We start from the raw sequence: 23,124 nt of genomic DNA on the forward strand, positions 1-23,124 counted from the left end.
GAAGCTTCGATGCCTAGACCGGCGAACAACAAATCCACCTTGCTGAATGAATGTGTATGCTTCTGGTTGTTCATGGTTCAAGGGCTTTCATGTCTGCAACATAGACTGGCATGTACTTAGCATAATTGGTCCTTGAGTAATAATAATAATTGGTCCTTGAGAAAGTTGAAAAGTCAGCTTCACGCTCTGAACGAAGGATCCTTAGCAACAGATCAGCACCATTTATGAACGTTAACCAGTATGCAATGGTTGCTGTTTGCTTGTCTCCCTCATTTGTGAACATCTGGATTCTCTTCTGGATCTGATGGAGTTCAGTCTCCATCTCACCGATGAGCAGTTGAGCAGTGGCCTTGTCATTACCATGAAATGCATGCTGTACATCTCGTAGGAGTTGCTCTTGTGCTTCAGTCATTGCACATTGCATGGCTTTTGTCGTGGCCAATTCTAAGTCTTAAACTATTTTCACAATCAGAAACTCAGACTCAGGACGTGTTGTTCCAACAGATTTACTGTAGTACATTAAGCCACAGTAAAGAGATGAATACCGGAAATAGATCTGCCAGATTACCTTCCCGCTAACATATTTAAACCTGTAATTAGCACCTCCCATCTATGTTTTGCTTGGTTGACCAATCCAGCCAATTAAACCTGACCTCTCCATTCTGACCCCACCCAAATCAAAAAGACTTCCATGGTATATAATACCACACCCCTTTTAACCTTAGGTCACTTCAGGCTACGCCCTCCTATTTGAAATCTCAACCTCATCTGAAATGTAACCCAAAGCTAATCTTTACACTCATTCAACAGGTATCTGGTAAATCCATTCCTTATTCATATGAAAATATCCCACACTTTCCAGTAGAGCCTGAACAGGGCCTCAGAGGCTAACTGTATGCTCCCTTCTCCTCTTGCCATCTGTTCCCTCTGCATACACATCTGACTCAGTTAGTATGTCCAAGAGTTCCCCATCGCCATAGAGCTTTCCGATGCTCGCAAGGCAAGCCATCGTGATATGCATACCTCCCAGTCTCATTGTGATCTATGTGGTTTTCTCCACAAGATCTGTTGAGCTTTACTATAAATATCAAGGTCACAAGAATATGGTGCTGTCCCAGTTCTGCAGCAAGCCGTACAAGTCGTATCATAGATGTATAGATGGTGGACAAATCTGAGGCTGATTCTCTTATGAAGGGCATGTAGAGTACACTGGCTACTGAACAAGCCGAGTCTGACGTGAAGGCATTGAATGATGACCATGCAGGGACATGCTGCTGATTCCCAATTACATTTCGGGCCAGCTTCCATACCAGACCTCTGTCTTCAGCTGCTTTAGAGACTGTTGTGTTTGTGTGCAGTACCTCAGGCCGGGGAAGTTCAGGTGGTTCTGGTCGCTTTGTAGATTTTATAGATCGGTAGTCAGAATTGAAATGAGAGGATAAGTTTGTGATCACATATCAAATCAGAACACTCTAAAACCTCCCAACATGCATTCATATTGAACATTCCACCCACCCATTCATTTTTTGCAGTTCATGTGACTGACATTTGTGCAAGCTGCCAATAGAATGGTGATTTAAGATACTCTATTGGGTTTATGTATTTGTAAATCTGACTCTGAAAGACTCTGAAAGAGTCAGTGCCTCACCAGTCACGAACCTCACTGCACGTCACTGGTGGAGAGCTACCAACTCGAACCACTGCCCAGGAATGCTTGGTGCTATTTATGTTGATAATAGATTGCAGCAACAGATTTAAATCATTATTTGGACCTATTTGAACCTATTGTTTGCATGTCTGAAGCAACACCTATTTGAATTAGGCCTAGCTGAGTGATCTTGTTTGCATGTTTCATCACTTGTTTTGAGTCCATGCTATTGTAGCCCTGTGCTATATTTTCTTTTTCCTTCTTCATGTAAAAATATTTCCAAATGTTTAAAAAATGTTTTCAATCTGCTATGCTAAAGTGTATTTCGTTTTTTCAATAGCTGTATTTTATTTTCATTTGAATATTTCATTCCTGTAATGTAATTTGTTGTATGACAATTTGACCCTTGAACTTATTCTGTGGTAACTGGAGGGTGAAGACGTGAGAGAACGAGAGAGACACGAGGAGAGCAGACAGCTAGTTTGAGCTCATTATTCACGATTTACACACTGTACTGTTACATACAATTTACACACTGGTATCATCTACACCTAGGCTATAGGGTGAGATTCTTACTGACTTAGGTTATTGGACAGACGACCGAGATGTTAGTGACGGTGTTATTGTGCAGTTAAGAGTGTTTAAAGTAAAGAGTAGCCTGCTTGTGGCGCCTAGCCTATGCGCAATTGTAGCTTGTGTGCTCGAGCACCGAGGCTGTCATCTACAACGTCCTGAGTGCACACGGGACGTGGAAGAGGTGCTGAGACAGGAGGATTGACGCAAGAGCTAACAGGTTGCCAAGAACTGGGTTCTCCACACACCGGACTTTCCATTGTCCTTCCCTTCCGTTTTCCCAACGCCTTGAGGTAACGGTTCATCCCCTTTTGGTTTGCTCTCAAGCAAAGTGGCCGTTCGTGTGGTTTTATGTTTTCTGGTGCACAATACAATTTTGATTTTGTGCAATATCTGGAATTAGATTTTTACAGGTACCTGTAGCAGGTGCTGATGTTGCTCTTTGACACATAACAATCACTTATTAATTAGAACGTAATATAGATTAGCTCAAATAAGCACGGTGTCTGTTGGGCCCCACCCTGTTACAAATACAAATAGGCGGAGTAGAAAACGTTGAGAAACCCTGTTCTAGAGATTCCTTCAGTGTATTCAAGAGCTTTTTATGCATGCAAGTAAACAGTCTGCAAAGTTACAAAGACCAGAGGGAGTAACACTCGTCCACAGAAACCACTTCTAAGCTGCCCGAAGAGCCTACTTGACTTCCTTCCTTTGTTACAAGATGAAGCAATCTCGTGACTGGTCAGCTAGATGAGCAATCAGAGCACACTGTGCTTTTCAGGAGGTGGGGCTTAGAGCTCTTGTCTAACAGAGGGTGAAGAGATGTACAATATGAAATAGATCATGTGTTTTTGGAACATTGAAGCATGTAAATCTATTCCAGTAGACCCAAAAATGTAATTATGAATATTGAAAACTAGCCTAACATTAATATGTGGGCAACTGGGAAATCTCTGGTGGAATCCCAAATCACTCCTCTAATCTGATGAGACTATTGCCCAGACAACTTTTCCATCTACCCATTAGTCTCAAGACTAGTCTATAGGTTTCGCTCAATATGAACAACAAATTATTCTTATAAGAGAGTTTGTTTGTGTGGGTCTTTAATATTCTTCGACGACATTTAATAAATGAAAATGAAAGTGTCAGAGTACAAAAGAACTTCCTCAGGAGTGTGTGTCTGGTCTGGCCACAGATGTCCAAGTACACACCTGAACACCCTTCTACAAAGACACTCGCTGGTCAAATTCTAATTGCATCATAACTCAGCTTTCAATACAAACTGTAGGAAAATAACTAATGGAAATATCTTTGAATTGCAGTATTTATTACCAATGTGTATACAAATACATAATCGCCATATATTAACACATCAGGAATGTTAAAATATTGTTTTGAAAGATTTTCCACTTCAAGACCTCCTTCTTAAGCTGCCCCCTGTGATACAACACACACACACACACACACACACACACACACACACACACACACAAATTCAATAGAATATTAAGACATGCTTTCATGTTTGTTCTTAGGGGGACTCAGTAGAGTATCTCACCTGTACAAGTAAGTAAGTAAGAAAGACTATTTATATACAGTGTAGCACATTTCGTACAAGAGTTGCAGTTCAAAGTGCTTTACATAAAAATCAATAAAAGCAAGCAGCAAGAGCAATACATGGAGTAAAATAATGATCAACATCGTATCAGAACCTGATGTTCCGATAGGCTTCTTGGATTACTAAAATCATGATCAAAGGTATAAAAGGTATAAAAGTAATAAGTAGTAAACTCCTTCTGCCTGGTCTTTAGCTCAGTTGGAACCATAGTGCTGCTTCATAGATTCCGCCTTACCCTGTTAAAAATCCGGCCAGAAGCCACCCTTCGTTCTGTACACTTCCTGCAGAGGCTTTCTCGTACAAGGGGAGGAGTACTCTGCCTCAGCCCTGTCACCTGATGCAGAAAGATTTCATTGGTCAGGAAGTTACAAACACCTCTGTATCTCTTATGTGCATATGCAACACTGGTTTATAAGGGAGTCTTACTGGTCTGGTAGTAGTCGTACACCGTGACCACTGCTGGCTTCAGGTTGTTCACTGGGAGATCCTGTCGGATGGTCAGGTGGTAGGAGACAGGTAAACCCTTCGGAACCTGATACAACACAAGTAGAAGCACATCAGATTGACGTAGAGCAGGTGTAGAGACAAGTGTGTCATTTTAGGTAAACCTGTGAGGAAAGTGATTCTGAGTCCAAGTGGTTTATTCCTCACCTCTGACAGATACACAAGGATGTGGTCATCTTTCTTATCGACTCGGTCCACAAATATGCTGCCCTCTAGCTGTTAAGACAGAACCTTCATCAACACCATTATGATGGATGATCCACTGACTAACACAGACTTAGGATGGACAACTTACCTTTTCAACAGAGGCAGAGTCAGGTGTGAAACCAGATAACATTTTCACATCTATTATAGCCATGTTGGTGCTCTCCTGTGGTCCATCATACCTGCACAAGCAAGGATGAAAATCTGCCTCATTTAAGTTCTTTAAATCTTTTAAGTGACTAACAGTAAACAATTGTTCTTAGACAACAGTTATCCCAGAACTTCAGTTTGAGGGAAAGGAACCAGACGGGCTTTACTTGATCCGACCTAAGTATGTCACTGGTCACAAAACTCAACAAGTAACGTACTGGACTGTGATGTCTAAATTGAAGGCCTGTCCATTGATCTTGTTGCACTCTCCCTCAGTCAGAGGCTTGGCTTGAGTCTTAATGCTCAAGGTTGAGGGCTCAGTGGAAGTGGGGATGTTGTAGAAAAGAGCCACCTGTTACAGAAGAGGATTTAGGGATTAGACATGAATAAATACTACGAAAAGAATATCCATAATAGTTTAGAACAAAGTAGAGGTGATCTTTCAGACTGACCCCCACAGAAGCACACGCAGAGCCCTTCACTTCTATGTTGTATTTCCCAGGAACGTCCCGCAGCGCCCTCTCCTGGTACAGTAATGTGTTACGCTGGTTCACAATAAACTGGTGTTTGTCCCCACCTGCTGACTGCACCGTCACTGTGCTGGATCCACCTGGGCTGAAGACCTTGGTGGCGTACAGAGCCAGAGCCTGCATTGCCACCACCGTGTCCTGAGAGAACACACACTCAACCCTCAGTGTGGGCAATTACAGAAGCTGGACAAAAGCCCAGACACAGCAACACAAATAACACGTTTCAAAGGGAAGTGTTTGTGGATCACCTGTGTGGAAGAGAAGCCTCCATATGGATTTTGCTGCTTCACCAACCAGTTGACAATCCTAGCAGCATACCCTAAGTCAGCAGCAGTCAGTGTGGTTTTAGTGAGAACAGCTAACAGCACATAAGAGCTCATCTCCACCGCCAGGGAATCAGCTCGCTTTGATGAGGACCGAGACCAGTGCAGGAGATTCCCTGAGAACACATGAGCCATATGAGATAAAAGAAGCAGGTTGAAGCGTTGGGTTATCTGCGTCTCTTCAGGCACACTAAAATGTTTCATACCATCAGAGGTTGCTACACTCTCCAAGTGTCTGAGAAGTTGAGATCGCAGGTCGTCTTCTCCAGCGAGACTGAGGGTGTAGGCCAGTAGAGCAGTGTAGTAGGTGTTGGAGAGGTCACTGACGGAGGACTTTAGAAACGTCATCGTTTTTTCCTGGAGTAAAAAGCAGATTGTCTGGTACAATAATCTGGTCCTAGATTGCAATTCTCTAAACCATACAGATTTATACCAGATACACAACAGTAGAATAATCTGAAGCCTCTGATAGACTTGAAGTAGTTTGTCGTAGATGACCAGAGTAACAGATTTGCCTACCGTAACAGACATGTCCAGTTCCAGCATCGATGCAGTGATGTAAGCAGTTATTGTTACATTGTCGTTTACACCGCCCTACAAGACAAGGACAAACCCAATGTCAAATTCAGTATTCATCCTAATACCAAATAATGCGTTTGTTGATTAGTTAGATAGTATTATCATATGGGTACCTTCATTCTGTTGTTGAAGAGTTTCCCCTGCATATGGAAGCTGCCATCTGGTCTAAGTCTTCCTTCAAGCCAAGTCTTTGCAGACGTAATAATTTTTGGATCAATGTAGATGAAGGACTTTGCTTTACCAAAGGATCTCAACACAAATGCAGTCAGCCTGCAGGAAAAGATGAAACAACCTGGTCTTCATGGAGTTAATGAACATTTCCTCCATGTTCTCAGTGCCTCCCCTAATCACCGCTAGGGTCATTAAATGCTTTAAAAACAATAAGAGGAAGGCCGATACGTCCAGATGAGGGTGACCTGGAGCAGGAGGTGGTCTCGGCCAATGGTGGCATCATATGTTTTACCTCACCCTGTGTTCCTTTTGTTATAGGTGGTATTTCTAACTGTGCTCCCCTGGTCAGAGGCTTTAGTGCACTGACTGGGATCAACTCACCATGTGTTTCCCTCGCCTCTGCCAAACGTGCTGTAGCCTCCATCACTGTGCTTGTAGTTCAGCTGCCTCTGGTATCCTGTAGATTATAACTGGGTTATTGGTGCCTAGTGGTTAATGTGTATTATAATAATAACACTCAACTCCATGGCCATCAGAGCACAGCCAGGGGGTGACGTGCATCATTTCAACCAGCAGAGGGAGCCTCAGAGCCATGTGCCTGAGCAAGGAGCTTCATCTTTCAGCTTTGCAGTCAGTCACCATCACACCCACCACATGGTTTAAAAACACGCACACATTATTGACAATACAGTAAAAATGTAATTTCTTTATGTTCAAATACAATTTTTATTTAATCGTTCAATGTTTTAAAATAAACTTACTACAAATGGCTAATAGTAGTAGCTAATAGCAAAGTCCTTATGGAGTATGTGAATCGACCAGCAGTTTGTAGTTTAGTGGTAGGGAGTATTTCTGTTAAAATGCTATGGAAAAATGAATAGGTATGAAGCAAAATATAGTAGTTGTAGTTAGGAGTAACGGCTAGTAGTAGTGGCTAATGGCTAACAGTAACGGTTAGTAGTAGTGGCTAATGGTTACTGCAACTCGCTTGACAAAAGCAAATTCATCTCACCGCTCTTGAGGAAATTGGTGGCTTTCTCCCTGATTTCTTCAGTGAGCTGGTTAGTGTTCTGTAGGTACTGTAGAATGTAGATATTTGGGGAGAGGATGGCTATATTTTGCTCCCCACAACCATATGGCATCTTCAGGAGACTGCCAATGTTCTTCAGAGCACGACCCAGGACGTCTCCTACAAGACAAAATGTACATCATAAACAGATAAGATATGCCTTAGTTACCGAATGAGTACCATTATTACTCAGATTGCTTATATGAAGATGTACCCAGCACAGAAACTGAAGCTCTGGATGATCCCCTCACTACATTCATTGGGAGTTTCAGCTCCACCTCCTCTATTAGAGCGCCCCCTGTGGGAACAACATGAAACTGAGCTTCAGGCCACACAGGCAATATGAATGTTGCTTGTTAGAAAACATTTATCTATTAATACATTAATAAACTATGGATATGGAGACAAGGGCCAATAGGAAGAGAAGATAGAAATTCACCCTTTGGACATAAGAGCCAACTGAAACTTTCAGTCTTCTCGGTTCCTTCAGCCTTAGAAGAGAAAAGTTAGAGACGTTACAAGTGTGTGTGTACCTCAGGATGTTAATCATTTCTTGGTCTCAAGGTGTACTCTGTGTAACAGAAAATGCACTTCTCTTAAGATTGGAGAGATGTCAGCTCTAAAGACCCTCTGAACATTCTACAAATCCTCTACTGTGATACGGTACAGTCTTCTGGAGAATGCAACATTAGATCAGGATTCATTGCATGCCTACCTTCACCCTGAGCGGGCGTGTGACTGTGTCTATGCGGCCTCTCTCTGGGACAGTCACCACCTCATTGCCACACCCAGTCTGGGACTGCTCAGCTGCAGCACTCACAGTCACCGGCACCTCTCCTGCAAGGCAAGTTTCCCCATGTTACATTCAGCTCAGCTGCATTAGTGTCTATTAAAGTTACCCACTTGTCCTTTAACTCTACAGGCTCCTGCAGTGTGTACACTCACCGAGTACAGAGGGCACCAGTGTCCATTTGAAGGTCTTCCTGCCATTTGCACACAGACATGAGGAGTACCGGCCACCAGAGGAGGGGGCCAGAGTGAAGTCTGATGAAAGGGCTGGAGTCGCTGTAACCTACCAGAGAGGGTTCATGTTTAACACACACTCAAAGCCACAGTGAGGGCTCTGCTTACAACATACACAAGCATTCAATCAGCTTTAGCTTACAACATACACTAGCATGCAACCAGCTTTAGCTTTAGCTTACAACATACACTAGCATTCAACAGCTTTAGCTTACAACATACACTAGCATTCAATCAGCTTTAGCTTACAACATACGTACACTGGCATTCAATCAGCTTTAGCTAGTGATAGTTATGAACATGAATGCATGAAATTATCCAGGCAATCTCTGACAATCTGATTTCAGTGTAGCAAGATCCATTTTATGCTCAAAATGTGGTTCAGTGTCATACCATGATGCACTTTGGCAGGTAGTTAAAAACCGTTGCTTTGAGCTCAAAGGTCTCTCCACGGATGATGGAGTATGGCAGGGAGAGCTCCAGGAAGAAGGGCTGGAAAACTGTGAGCTGAACTGGTGGGGCCAGACCAAAGCCCTGGGGGGACAGGCAGAAAGCCTCAGTCTCCCAGGTGGTGATGGTGTCAGGGACAGTGAGGGGGAATTGTGATTGTCCAGAATCTCTGTGAAGAGACCACATGTTAGAACAATGGCTATGGGGTTAGACACTAGAACTACAGGAGCCCATGTATATGACAGAGACTGGATATCATCATCATTGTTTTTTCAGGGAGAATTGACTGAGCACAGGGCTCTTTTGCAGCAATGCCCTGATTGAGGCTACATAGTACAGAAGAACAATAAATAAACAAACCATAACAAAACAAAACAGACAAAAAAAAAAAAAAAACACATTAAACAACTCAGAAATTAAGTATATAACATTTTTAAAAAAAAAATAACATTAAGTAAAAAAATTAAATCAGAGAATCATTTAAAACAACAGCATTGAGGCACATCCTTATTATCTAAAAGGCTCTTAAATTGGTTGACAGACAAATACTTGGTTAATTTCAACTCCACTTGAACATAATATGATATGATATGATATATGTGACCACTCACCCGACCCCTGCAAGGCCCCAGAGCCATGTCTCTGGGAAGACTGTACGAACAGTCACAACATCCTCAGGAGGAGGTCCTGGAGGAGGAAGAGGTCCTGCAGCATTTAAAGCAAGCACTTCGGGAACCGCTTCGCCAAATCGACGATATGCTGGAAAGAAGAAAACTAATTCTCAAATCTGCATGGGCAGCAGATATGTTCTTCTTCAGTAGAGCTGCCTGATTCCTCTAATCATGTCATGCTATGCTGCCTTCGTCTCACACATCCCTGAGCAATACACACGTCTTCAACACAGAGATCCTATAGCCCATACCCAGTGACCAGAGATCCTGTACCCAGTGACCAGAGATCCTGTACCCAGTGACCAGAGATCCTGTACCCAGTGACCAGAGATCCTGTACCCAGTGACCAGAGATCCTGTACCCAGTGACCAGATGCTTTAGATGTTGTTCCTCCACACACACCCAGCACCTTGACCTGACACCCAGTGATAACAAAGCCAGAGAATGTGCCATTCCTCTCAAAGACATTACAATTATTTAATAAGGCTAGAAATGAAATGTTTGAATTTCACTTTCCTTGAGGGTGTTTGCACTCACCGAATCCCTTGCGGAATGTGTCTCCCCTAAAGAGTAAGCAGTCAATCCGTAAAATCAGATTAGTTGCAATCTTCAGTCCCAATCTCTAAAGCAGACACAGAAACAGATGAACTCCTCATTTAAGTGCATGACGTGAATTGAGCTTCTGGCTTATTCTGTTTGTAAGGGCTTATTTTTCTTACCCTGAAAACAGCAAAGGCACCAGTGTCTGAGTGTCGGCCTGGGTAGTAGGGTATAGAAGATCGCCGAAGTCTCACTTTCAGACACTCCACTGGATCCTCAACATCATAACTCACATACGAGTTCATTGACGGTCGCATGTCAAAAACCTAGAGGAAAAGAAATGTCTAATCACACACCTACGCACTTCAGGCTGTGACACTTAGCGATGTTACCACAGAAGAAATCACTTCAGGGTGTGACTCATAAGCGACCACAGAAGAAATCAGAGACTCTGTCCACACACACACACACACGCGCACACACACTGTGTGAAATGTATAATGTCACTGTTGATTTGGAGTGTTGCTATAGTAACCTTCTGGGCATTCAGGCGCTTCCCTGGTTCCAGGATTAAGACGCTCTGATCCACAGCACTGATGCCACACAGAGAGCCAGGCTGAGCTGACAGATACATGGAGGTCCTCTCTCCAGGAACCGCTTTAGGGGGCCAGAACTTCAGTGACACCTGCATAGAAAGCACATGTGACAAACAAGCACATATGACAATCAACAAGCATACAAGTGAATAACAGAGGCCAAGAGCACCAGAGGAGAGAAAGAGAGAACTTCACACCATCACACTGTGGTGCGGTACCTTGTTTCTGAAGCACTTCTCAGTTGAGAAGGTTCTGCTCTCAGCCAGGACCGTCTCACTGGGTAAGACACAGTAGGCCAGAACCTGCACTGAGGGGGCCATCCCAGGATTGACAGGCAGCTTGAAGGACACCTCTCCCGTGATGACGGGTTGGGAACCCTTCCCTGAAGCCTTCACTGAAGCCTCAGTGAAGCCATGGTGAACAATCTCTCCTTTGGATAAAACCTGCAACACACAAGGAAACTCAACATCGTCTTACCACAGCAGTTGTTTTAATGATTTTAGATGGCCATAATGTAATCTGTGATCCACGTACCATATAAATTATATCCACAGAGTCTGAGTTGAATGTCTCCCCAGTGAACGTGTACTTAATGCTGATGGGTGTGTCTTTGTCACACTGAAGAGGCTCATCTATAGCCTTTATGGTCAGAGAGCCGGATGAAGCTGTGTCTGAAGATGCAGGTTTCAGTCTGGACACAGACTTTGATGCCAAGTCATAGTATGGGGTACGAAACGGTCTGTATCTTTTGATGTCTGTATCGAGGCTGGCCTGGAGAGGAAGAGTGCCATTAGTGATGGGATGGAAAAGCATATGATGCACTGGACCTTCCGCAGACTATCATCACACCAACACCAGCACAGCACAAGTGCTAACTAAAGTGTGTGTGTGTGTGTGTGTGTGTGTGTGTGTGTGTGTGAGTGATAGATATATGCACACAAACTCAGCTTACGATGAGCTCAAAGTCTCCTGTGAAAGTAGTCGTGTTGAGAGAGAACTGGGCCACTCCATCAGAGTCTGTGGTCAGGTTCAGTAAGAGCTCTGCGTTCCACTTCGGACCTTTAAACAGATGGACGGTCCTGTCAGCGATGCCCATGTCGTTGTAATGGGTTGCTTTGATCTGTAGAGAGAGGAAATACAAGAAGCCTACATATTTAAGTATGACAACGTGCTGGTGACTTAAAGGACTGGCTCTGAAATGATCCTTCTACTTCTGAAATTAAACGCTGAAGAGATCACTGGTTACCATTGGTATCCAGAAATGTAGAACACCATACAGAACTAATTAGACAAGACAACTAATTACATCTCCTTTTCCCCTGAAATACTACACCTCCAAGCCCAGTGTCTGAAATTGTCTTCAGGGGCAGTCCTCAATTCTGGCGAAAGGTTGTTGAAAAGATCACCAGCCTCAGAATGGATAATCTAGGGTTATATATACTCTATGCATATGTGGCAGATGTGTTTGCATCTGCAGAGATGACCACTTCACCTACCTTGCCCTCCATAACTGCCCCGTCCTCAATCACATCTGGTGTATCAACAAAGGTGAGTTTCCCAAGGATGTAGACCAACCGTATGTTTTTGCTCTCTGATCGACTGATACCTGAAGAAGAAAAATACTCATGTAGAAACCTCCACCTTTATTTACATCCTCAGTGGTGAACCAGTATAACCTACGACCTCTCCACCTCTGGTGAACAATCTCTCTGTGAAATGGCCCCCTTGTCAGTATAACCTACAACCTCTCCACCTCTGGTGAACAATCACTCTGTGAAATGGCCCCCTTGTCAGTATGACCTACGACCTCTCCTCCTTGGCTCACCTGTTCCCTCCTCAGCTACTGTGGCACTGAATCTCAACACATCCTTCAGTTTCCTGGCGAAGGCCGGTGGTGTAAATGTTGCCATGTTGAAAACTTTAGAGATACAACCAGACTCATCCATCTGCGGGACACACACACACACAGGTTCAGATTTCAATGCTTGCTACCACTAAATATCCACCTGGTTCAATTATAATTGATCATTCCATGAGACAAAACAACTTGAAAAGATTCCATGATCACAGCCTCAGGATGATGTCAGTCTGTAGTACCCTTTAAACCTTTAATCGTCATGACAACTTCACTGAAACATTCTACATGTCAAATGTAAAAAAAAAAAAAAGTAAATAATTCTGATAGTAATAATTTAGTTTTGAAAAAAATTACAATCAAATAAATAATCCTTACTTCTCCCTGTTCCTTCACACATATTACTGGTGTGGGACCATCAGCATCTCGACACAATACCATTGAAGCCTTCCCTGGCACAGGCTGACCAAATGTATATCTGAAAACAGGGAAACTTTAAGGTGCTTTAAGGCCACAAGGACATATAGAAACATGTTAATGCTGACGGAGAGCATGACGCATCACAACAAATGGGATGAGCTCAGAACAGAGTCACACTGGAATTCAGACCTGCTTATAGTCCAGCCATCATATGTTAGCATGTGTTCTTCCTGGGAATCACCTGTCCCCGCGTCACTTACTTTGCACACACCTGCAGCCGGATCTCCACTGCACCTACGCTGACCTCCTCGGGAATGTTTGGAATCACCTCAAACTTGGGCAAAACTGAAAGGAGGAGGAGCCAAAGTCAAACATACTGGTTCAGTCCATTAAGGTTTTAGGCTTAGGACTAACCCCATCCCTTAGGGTTCACCCCATCCTTAACCCTTTCAAATAGCTAACACCAAAAATAACATTTGGGGGGGGGGGGGGGGGGGGGGGACCACCTTTAAGCAGACTTGCTGCAGCAGCCACAAACGTACCATATTTCTTCACTTGAAAGTCGTGTGAGAACGCGCTCTGTTCCCGAGTCACAGACAGCTTGTATTTGCCCTGGAGCGCCTCAGGGTTTAAGTAGTGAGACAGCTGCACAATCATTCTCTGCGAGGTCACATTAAGCCACTGGCCAATGGTGTTGCCACGGCTGTCCTGTGAACAGGGACACAAAAAAGATCATTACGCTGATGATGCCACTAATTACTCATGTTGGTGAAAACAGAACTACAAGCAGCGATGATGGGGCCAAGCAGCCTGCCAGAAGCAGACAGAAGATGCAAATAGAGACACACACACACACAAATTATATGTGTGTGTGTGTGCCTCTATTTGCATCTTCTGTAAAGATGTCAGCGGTCAGTTTGGTACTTCCTGGGCTGAAGTAGCTAGCATAGCATCAGCCATTCAAATTAATGATGTAGCTAGCATAGCATCAGCCATTCAAATGAATGAAGTAGCTAGAATAGCATCAGCCATTAAAATGAATGAAGTAGCCAGCATAGCATCAGCCATTCAAATGAATGATGTAGCTAGCATAGCATAAGCCTTTCATATAAATGAAGAAGCTAGCATAGCATCAGCCATTCAAATGAATGAAGTAGCTAGCATAGCATCAGCCATTCAAATGAAGGGGGTGGTACTTCCTCACTCTCTCCAAGTGTATGTGATATCTCCATGAAAAATGAGTTTGCGTGCGTGCGTGTCCAACCAGTGTGCCAAAGGCTTTTTCCTACACGGCTCTAGGAGCTGCCATAGACCATGAAGAAAAGGTAGAAGATGAAGAAAAGGTAGAAACCAAGAGGTGTCTATGCCGCCTCGCTGCTTGGACCCCAAAAAGCACCAATAAGAAAGCAAGCTCAAACATGGACATACCTGAAGCACCAATAAGAAAGCAAGCTCAAACATGGACATAACTGAAGCACCAATAAGAAAGCAAGCTCAAACATGGGCATACCTGAAGCACCAATAAGAAAGCAAGCTCAAGCGTGGACATACCTGAAGCACCAATAAGAAAGCAAGCTCAAACATGGACATACCTGAAGCACCAATAAGAAAGCAAGCTCAAACATGGGCATACCTGAAGCACCAATAAGAAAGCAAGCTCAAACATGGACATACCTGAAGCGCCACCAGGGTGTACTGTGGAAAAAGCAGAAATGTAATTAGTGAATTGTGCTCCGTTGTGTTGATTTATAAAAATATAAAAAAATAAAAATAAATCACACACACACACACACACACACACCAAGGCTGCAACACAGCACTGATGTGTCAAGAGAATAAACTACTGGGCCTCTACCTAAATTAAATCTGGTGATAAGATCCAATACACAGCTGTGCAAAGAGATGCTTTAGTGATTGTCCCTCTCAGGCAATTACAATCTCCATCTTCTTCTTCTGATTGTTTCACTGCTATTGGGCGCTCTTTCAACGACACTTCATCTATTTGCCAGATGTTCATTGTGTGAGAAACCCAATACAGGCCTTTTACCCAGCATGCCTAGCTTCACCACAGACAGTAAAACCGTCATCACAAAAGTGAGAGTCCGGAGCTCCTGAAAGTCGGAAACGTTCAGCTAAACTCACCTTCTGATGAAGAGGAATGAAATCCGTATCCATGGTAACCACTCTGAAGTGCACTGTAAGGGAGAACGGAGTTAGAATCCATCAGAACATTCACTGGGGGAACCTTCAGAACATTCACTGGGGGAACCATTTGTATTTTTATAGAGAAGAAGTCACTCTGCTACTCTCTGTGTTGGAGTGCATCCACCTCTCTAGCATCTATAGAAATGGACGTACCGAGTTGGCCTGGGCTGTATATGGGTTTATCCGTCTGGATGAAGGTGATGGGGGCAGGTTCAGGGATGAACTTAACCAGACTCTCTGAAGTCCAGTGAGATGTTTGGCCTTTGATCTCCACTTTGATCTTCTGCACAGAGTCTTTATTTACCGAAGGGGCCTGTTAAAGAGCAGAGTACACACTAGCGTTAGCAACACCAGGTACAGTAACCACAGCACTGCACACAAGCAGAAGGGGGGCGGCACAATCAACTGCTCATTTCATAACATTTATTCCAAATGGGTCACACGGTAATCCAGTTTGGAGTTTGAGCTGGACTTCCCCCACTCTCCCCTTCCGTCCCCAGCAGCAGGCTGCCAGTTCACTCTACGACTACTACTGACCTGGAACTGGAAACAGCGGTGAAAGTTCTTGTTTGATGTTTCCTGGTGAAGAAGCCTCTTCATCTTCTTCTTCTTCTCCTTCTCGTCTCCATTAGTCAGATATATGGACATGAGCAGAGTCTCATTTGGACTCAGGAGGCTGGCACAGAGTTGGGCATCTGACCCTGACCTTATCAGGGCAGGAAAGGTCACCATGAAAGACCTAAAGAGAGAAGAAATGCATTAGGCAGATTGGTTTAAAATAGTTTTTCCCAATTCATTCAGAGGTACTAAATAATTAAGGTCATGTTTTGATCATGCTTGTATGACGCTCATGCTTTCTGTAATTGCAAGACTATAGCAATAAGAGTCATTTTAGTGACCTACTCTTTATAATATATTAACACTATAAAACATGTGAGAGGACTGAGCTGTATGCTGAAGGCTGTACTCACGGCTCTGGTGTTCCTCTGGAGGAGCAGAGAGAGTAGACGCAGCTCAGCAGCCCCCCAGCAATCAGGATCCTGATGAGGGCCATTCTTCTGAGCCTGAAGAGGAGAGGCTCAGACAACAGTGCTGCTGCTCTGAACTAAACACACTTTTATTCCAACAGGCTGATGAAATCAACCCCACACACACACACACACACACACACACACACACACACACACAGTAGAGGCTCACACACCAGTGCTGCAGCAGGGAATATTTCTCCATGTTTCTCAATATTTCTCCAAAGTTTCTTTGAAAATGAATTTTAATATGCAAACGAGCTGTACACTAGTCGAATATGCCCAAAATACACCCAAACAGGCTTATTTTTTTTCCTTTACTCCTACCACAATAAAACTTTACATAGTAAAAGTATACATGAAAAGTAACTGTTTTTGTATTACAAGTTTCTTTTGAAATTAATTTGAATATGCACATGAGCTCCACACTTATTGAATATGTCCTAATTTGCATAGGCAGAAACACCATACCCCTGGCAGGTGCTACCAAGCCAGGCAGTTTTCAGGTTAGAGGCCAGTCTAAAAGCAGCATTGCCATCACCCATTGGCAGTAGGATGATTGGATGAAAATTGGCCCGATGTATGTGATACATACGAATGGTGTTTCTGCCTATGCAAATTAGGACATATTGTGTGGAGCTCATGAGCATATTCAAATTTATTTCAAAAGAAACTTGTAATACAAAAAAAGTTACTTTTCATGTATACTTTTACTATGTAAAGTGTTTTTGTGGTGGGAGTAAAGGGAAAAAAATTCAGCCTATTTGGGTGTATTTTGGGCATATTCGATTAGTGTACAGCTCATTTGCATATTAAAATTCATTTTCAAAGAAACTTGTAATACAAAAAACACTTTCATTGTGTAAAGTTAATTTTGATAGGAGTAAAGGGGGAAAAAAATACATGTTTGGGGTGTATTGTTGCCTGGCATTATTAGCACACATCTCAGATTGATGAGAATTAAACATATTTCCTCAACTAGGATTTCTTAGGACTTTTAGTATGTTGTTCTGGACACCTAATAGAAATGATCTATGCTGAAAAAAAATATTTTACAATTAGTCTGTCGTAAAACGTAAAGGAAATGGCTCGTTTGTGGTCTAAATACACTTAAAAGTTTGCTGCCGAGACATTTACAAATCGCGTGTTCAATCCATCTCAATGGTTTTATAAGACTACCTAGTTCTCCAAGTTGACCTCAAACATATACTGAACACAGCATACTGAACAGTCGTTTACCTTCGCAGGCTCCAATATCACTATAGGAGGATGGCGTCTTATCGTGGCTCAGCTTAAAGTGGATCTTGTGTTCTCACCTGCAGAGGGTATGTGGGTGAGAGACGGGGGCGTCCGCCAGCGATCTCTTCGGTGTTGAGTTGCTCTTGTGTTCTCACCTGCAGAGGGTGTGTGGGTGAGAGACGGGAGAGCGTCAGCCAGCGATCTCTTCGGTGTTGAGTTGCTCCTGCACCTTCGCTCCTGGCCTTTGTAGGATCAAATGTAGGCGTGTTCACCAACGTCCCCATCCCTAAGTGAAAACTTATTGGCTGTCTAATATCTAAGATTAAGAAATGTGTTCCCTTCTCTTGAGATGGGAATAGGTCAGGAGCGTGCGGGCAGGGGAGGCAGAGCAGAACCTCACCTGTCATCAGGGGCGGCTTGTGCATAAGGGCGATTGGGGCGACGCACTGCCTATAGGGGAAAAGGAAAAATGTATAAACGCAAAGTCGCGTAAATGACGACATGTACATTTAAATGTAATAGTTTTTATAATATAATTTATAATAATAATAATTTTTCTGTCGGATTCTACCACTAGACCGTCTGATCTGCCTCTTTATGTCATTGTCGAATCAGGTAACAGTCATTCAGTCAGCCTAAAGTCGTGCTTCAAATGGCCCCGCCCCTTCTGGGGCGATTTGGGGCGAAATGAAAATCGCCCCAGACCTCTCCCATTGACTCCCATGTTAAATCCATTTTTTTTTCACAAAACAGAGCTCTCAATGCATTTTCTATGGCTTCCGGGAGGGCTCGCCCCTCCATGTCGTGTCATAAGTAATGGACGTAAAAGCCTATACGAACGTCATACAGCTTCGGCTGAGGCATATTCTGTCAAGATGGCACCTGTTCAGTGCAACAACTTGATTCGCTCTTTGACAGAAACTCCTTTTTAGTCGGCGTACTAATGAAGATAAATTGACAACAAAACAATTAGGACTTCCTAGACCAAATGTATCCATTCAGGTTTCTACAAAGGGAGGGAAATCCTACATCCAAGAATTGGAACGAAAGAAAATCGCGGTCGTGAAGTGGCTGACGCGGTCTGTATTTCTATTCCATAAATATTTGGACATTGACACAATTTTCATAATTTTGGATCTGTACACCACCACAATGGATTTGAAATGAAACAATCAATATGTGCCTTAAGTGCAGACTTTCAGCTTAAATTTGAGGGTATTTACATCCAAATCAGGTGAACTGTGTAGGAATTACATAGAGTTTACATACATACATTACATACAGTTCTGAAGCATTTGGCTAAATATGAGCAGATAATATTGCCCGAAACACTTCAGAAATCATCCTGCTGCTTTTGTCAGCAGTCACATCATCAATAAATACAAGGGAACCAGTTCCATTGGCAGCCATACATGCCCACGCCATAACACTACCTCCACCATCCTTCACTGATGAGGTGGTATGCTTTAGATCAGGGGTGGGCAATTCATTTCCCCAAGGGGCCACATGAGATAGTGGGACTGTTGTGGAGGGCCGGACCAATAGGCTGAACTCAATTCTGCTCAATATAAGTTGTATCTCTTTATAAAAAAAACATTACATTGTATGGTTTTGATTAACTGCTACTGGTAAGAGTAGATTTTACATTTAGGCTATCAAAAAAATTGGTGCAGGCATAGTAAAAACGCCAACATTATTTAATCAACATTTAATCAACATTCACCAAAACGATTTTGAAAATGAGCATGTTTTTGCAGTATTAAAGGTGTTCCCAGACGATCAATACACATGGCACACACACACACACACGAGAGCAAGCTTGCAATGCAATAGTATACAAATTAATAGTAATATCAATTTTTATCAGCGCAAATGGTCGCAGTGACGCACACACGCACAAATGTAGGCCTACGGAAATAAAAAAAAACATCCTGCTTATTATACGGTTACTTGCCAAAACAATAGAAGACATTTCTCCAAAATAACTCTCTTCACGCAAATGCGAAGCAACTCAGCAACCCACCTTCTGACTTCAAATTTCAATGACTTTCAGTTACGTTAAATGACCGGACTACTTGCGTTGCGGAATGATATGAAAGATGTGAATTATAAGCACAAAACCCGTTGCCAATGACAGCAGTCATACATTTTTCGCAGCAGTGAATATAAAGAAATTACAGACCTGCGAACGTTGGGATGGCCCATTCAAATCAAAGGAACGTTTTGGAACATTCTGAAGAGCCGTATAATAAGTACAGGTTTTACGTTTGATTCCTAATTTACAATTGACCTCCGCGGGCCGCACAGGGACAGCCAAAGGGCCGCAAATTGCCCTTGGGCCGCACTTTGCCCAGGTCTGCTTTAGATCATGGGTCGGCAACAGGCGGCCCGCGGGCAAATTGTGGCCCGCCAGTTAATTTTTTAAGCCCGTCAAATTATTCCGATCGTATTCCGATTCCAGGTTTTTTTTTAAAGAGACAGTTTTTATACTACAACATTAATTCATGAAATAATACCCCGCTAATGTTAGATTAACATTTTACTTTTATTTTGAAACCGGAAACTGGGTTTCCTGTCATGAAGTTTTTTATCGCTACATCTCACTACTGACAGATCGCCTGAGGAGAAACAGTGTGTTTTACAGTTATGGCTAGTAATCCTAAACGCCCGCGTCTATTCTCACTGGATGAGACAGTATTTATGTGCACCAACGATGACGAGCCACCACGTTTGGATGACAGACCATGTTGATGTCAAATTTCAAAAACGTATTAGAAATAGTAATATTATCTAGCATCCTCCTGTTTGTTCTGACAAGGCAACCCTATCGTAATGTCTTCGTATGGCTGTCACAGAGAAGTGTCGGTTGGTTTATAACTAGCATCTCTGAATTGACATCGCTAGATCAATTACATTTAAATGGATCGTAAACCCATGACACTTTTATTTGGGGACTGCTGTAGGACGTTCAATGAAGCTAATTTTAACGTTACCTCACTCATAGAAATGACAAGTCACTTTGTTACTACAAAGCAAGCACCAGTATCAGTCAGTGAGAGCTGTTTTTGTGCACCAATAATGACAACGTGGGTAATCGGCTGTGTTTTCTGTTTGTGGAAGTCAGAAAAAACGTCTTTTAAAATTTGTATCGTCATCTCGTTTTGTAAGACTATTTTGCCAGCTAACCTGCTAGCTAGCTACCTTGTCTGAGGTAATGTTAGTCGATAGCGAGCTATTGAGTGCACCAGCCTCATCACTCCTTAAATTGAAGAGACATAGCTAGATCATTGACATTGTACCCTTTGCAAACCACAACAACTTTGTTGCAGATGAGACACATGGGCTTTCCATTAGTGAAGCCGGGTAAGATAAAGGCAACGTTTAATAGGCTCTGTTGTCGTTGTCAACTTTCCTCTTCAGACCTTTTGACAAAGACATTGTATGCTAATTTCTCTCTGCACGCTATTTTCCCAAACAATAAACATTGTAAGGAGGTGCGTCAACCAACTATTTCGAAATAAAAGTAGTCTAAGATGGACTCTTCTAAGTAGTAGCCTAGGTCTAATTAGGAGGCTCAATGTTGAAAAAACTTCGTCATTGCGATTATTCACAATAGGCAAGGCTATATTGACAGGGGGATAAGACAGAGTTCGTTAAAATAATTAAATTATTCAAACAGACAACCAATGGGCTCATTCACATGGTTTATTATCATTAGTTATTTGTAGTAGACCTATCCATTCTCCATGTAGGCCTAGTCGTTGCGAATGCCCCTATCGCAGCGTCTTAATATGCAGTAACCCAGACTTTGGCCCGCCACCTAGTGGCGAGGAAAAATACTGGCCCGCGGCCCAAGTTACTTGCCGACCCCTGCTTTAGATCATGAGCAGTTCCTTCCTTTCTCCATACTCTTCTCTTCCCATCATTCTGGTACAAGTTGATCTTTGTCTCATCTGTCCATAGGACAGAGGTCTTCAACCGGGGGTCCGCGACCCCCAGGGGGTCCGTGGAGGTACTGCAGGGGGTCCGCCAAATTATTTCATCTGAAGCATTTTTTCCCTCTTCCAAAAATTAAAAACGTCCAAAAGACTACATAAACATAAACAGAACGTAAAAATCCTACATAGGCTACCCATGAGTCTTCACGCGATCATTTGATCACAATGGTAACATATGCACTTTTAGCTACATTTAGCTATGGTGCCAAAAGACGTTACCTGCCATAACCATACAATTTGAAATAATTGATCGTTTTGTAATTTCTCGGAACAAAATCTCCTCGTCAGACACCACTGATGGCGGTTCAGATGATCTACCTTCAGAGGATGCCAACACCCCTTCCATGAACAGCCAAAAACGCAAACGGGAGAAGACACGTAAATATTCAGATAATTATCTGAAGTTTGCCTTCACCTACAAAGAGAACGATGGTGAAGAATTAGCATTGTGCGTGGTTTGCTCTTCCGTGCTATCAAACGAAACTATGAAACCATCAAAGCTGCAACGACACTCAAAAGCAACCCATGCTCACTTGAAAGAAAAAAAAACATTTAATATTTCCCGTTTAAAATCTTTTGAGGGCCAGCAGACCTTGATAAGACAATCAGCCAAAGTGTGCGAGCTAGCTTTAAAAGCCTCTTATCAAGTTGCATTACGTGTCGCTCAGACCAAACAGCCATACGTAATTGTGGAACGTTTAATATTGCCAACAGCTAGTGATATGTGCAAAACAATGTTTGGGAAGGATGAGTACGTAAACTGAAAAGCATCCCAATGCCCGCCCTATTGATGAATTGGCAGCTGATGTGAGGACACTAGTCGCAAAACTCCCGAAGGCAGATTATTTTGCACTACAATTAGACGAATCCACCGATGTGTCAAACGACGCTCAGCTTTTAGCTTGTTTGTGATTTGTCGACCAAAATGAGATGCAGGAGGAATTTATATTCTGTAAGCAGCTGCCTGGAGGTAAAAAAAAAGTTCAGAGATTTTCAAAGTGATCGACAATTTTTTCCGTGAACACCCTGGCCAAAATGTGTCGCGATGTGCACAGACGGTGCAAGAGCCATGTATGACGCACTGCATGCTTCATAGGGAGAATGTTGTTGCCAAAGACATGAATGATGAATTCTCAAACGTCAGATCTCTCACTAGATATGAGATATTTCATCCATACTTGAAGTGATGGCTAACTGTAAGGGAGAAAAAATGTCAATAATAAACAGAATAAATTGAAACGAGTTGTGTGTCACAGATGATTTGTAATTCTGTTCAAAAATGTGTAGGGGAGTGTGTGTGTGTGTAACTGACACTTAGTTCCAAATTATTGAATATCAGGCCCAAATTTGGGGCGGCAGGGGTGGGGGTCCCTGCTCAGTGTCTCTCTCAGCCAAGGGGTCCTTGGGCTGAAAAAGGTTGAAGACCCCTGCCATAGGATGTTGTTCCAGAACTGTACAGGCTCTTTTAGATGTTTTTGTTGGCAAACTCTAATCTGGTCTTCCTGTTCTTGTGGTGAACCCTCTGTATTAAGGCCGCGTTCACACTTGACTTCTTTTTTCAGCTGCCAGCACCTTTTTTACGTGCAACCCTATGGGAAAAGGCAAAAGGCGGACGCCTTTTTAAAAACTTCTAAAAAAGCGCAACTCCCGACGCCTTTTTGAGATCAATTTTCTCAACTTTTCAGAAAAGCGCTGGGTGACGTCAAGCGCCTTTTTGACAGCTGACCAAT

The 23,124-nt window shown here is 42.9% G+C and overlaps 1 protein-coding gene across 3 annotated transcripts; it reads right to left on the reverse strand.

Annotated features, from left to right (window-relative positions):
- Window positions 1-3,527: 3,527 nt before the first annotated feature.
- On the reverse strand, window positions 3,528-17,631 carry LOC105895423 (alpha-2-macroglobulin-like). Of its 3 annotated transcripts, XM_031583562.2 has the most exons (37): window positions 17,552-17,595; window positions 17,397-17,473; window positions 16,101-16,259; window positions 15,667-15,868; window positions 15,283-15,442; window positions 15,067-15,119; window positions 14,599-14,619; window positions 13,467-13,632; window positions 13,185-13,269; window positions 12,883-12,982; window positions 12,475-12,595; window positions 12,146-12,255; window positions 11,602-11,769; window positions 11,184-11,420; window positions 10,868-11,092; window positions 10,589-10,738; window positions 10,233-10,379; window positions 10,051-10,135; window positions 9,454-9,601; window positions 8,786-9,011; window positions 8,315-8,441; window positions 8,085-8,206; window positions 7,809-7,860; window positions 7,584-7,667; window positions 7,313-7,489; window positions 6,682-6,757; window positions 6,243-6,399; window positions 6,070-6,144; window positions 5,757-5,907; window positions 5,476-5,666; window positions 5,150-5,365; window positions 4,916-5,049; window positions 4,639-4,729; window positions 4,491-4,559; window positions 4,266-4,371; window positions 4,075-4,173; window positions 3,528-3,658 (listed from the first exon to the last, which is right to left on the reverse strand). In XM_031583562.2, exons 3-36 carry the CDS (start codon window positions 16,181-16,183, stop codon window positions 4,079-4,081), a joined length of 4,410 nt encoding a protein of 1,469 aa, XP_031439422.1. In that variant the 5' UTR covers window positions 16,184-16,259; window positions 17,397-17,473; window positions 17,552-17,595; the 3' UTR covers window positions 3,528-3,658; window positions 4,075-4,078. The 3 variants fall into 3 exon arrangements, with proteins under 3 accessions (XP_031439422.1, XP_031439421.1, XP_031439423.1); XM_031583561.2 differs by lacking the exon at window positions 17,397-17,473 and having other exon boundaries at window positions 17,474-17,631; XM_031583563.1 differs by lacking the exons at window positions 15,283-15,442; window positions 15,667-15,868; window positions 16,101-16,259; window positions 17,397-17,473; window positions 17,552-17,595 and having other exon boundaries at window positions 14,558-14,619; window positions 15,067-15,085.
- Between the last annotated feature and the right edge of the window lie 5,493 nt (window positions 17,632-23,124).

Source organism: Clupea harengus, chromosome 17 (assembly GCF_900700415.2).
Source record: "Clupea harengus chromosome 17, Ch_v2.0.2, whole genome shotgun sequence".
NCBI classification, from domain to species: domain Eukaryota; kingdom Metazoa; phylum Chordata; class Actinopteri; order Clupeiformes; family Clupeidae; genus Clupea; species Clupea harengus.

Excerpts from the sequence above, each read along its gene's own strand:
- LOC105895423 (XM_031583561.2), bottom strand. The coding sequence starts at position 16,183 with ATGGCCCTCATCAGGATCCTGATTGCTGGGGGGCTGCTGAGCTGCGTC. Across the intron at positions 10,380-10,588 it reads AGCGCCTGAATGCCCAGAAG|GTTTTTGACATGCGACCGTC; the intron begins GTTACTATAGCA and ends CTTTTCCTCTAG. Across the intron at positions 6,758-7,312 it reads CACCAATTTCCTCAAGAGCG|GATACCAGAGGCAGCTGAAC; the intron begins GTGAGATGAATT and ends TATAATCTACAG.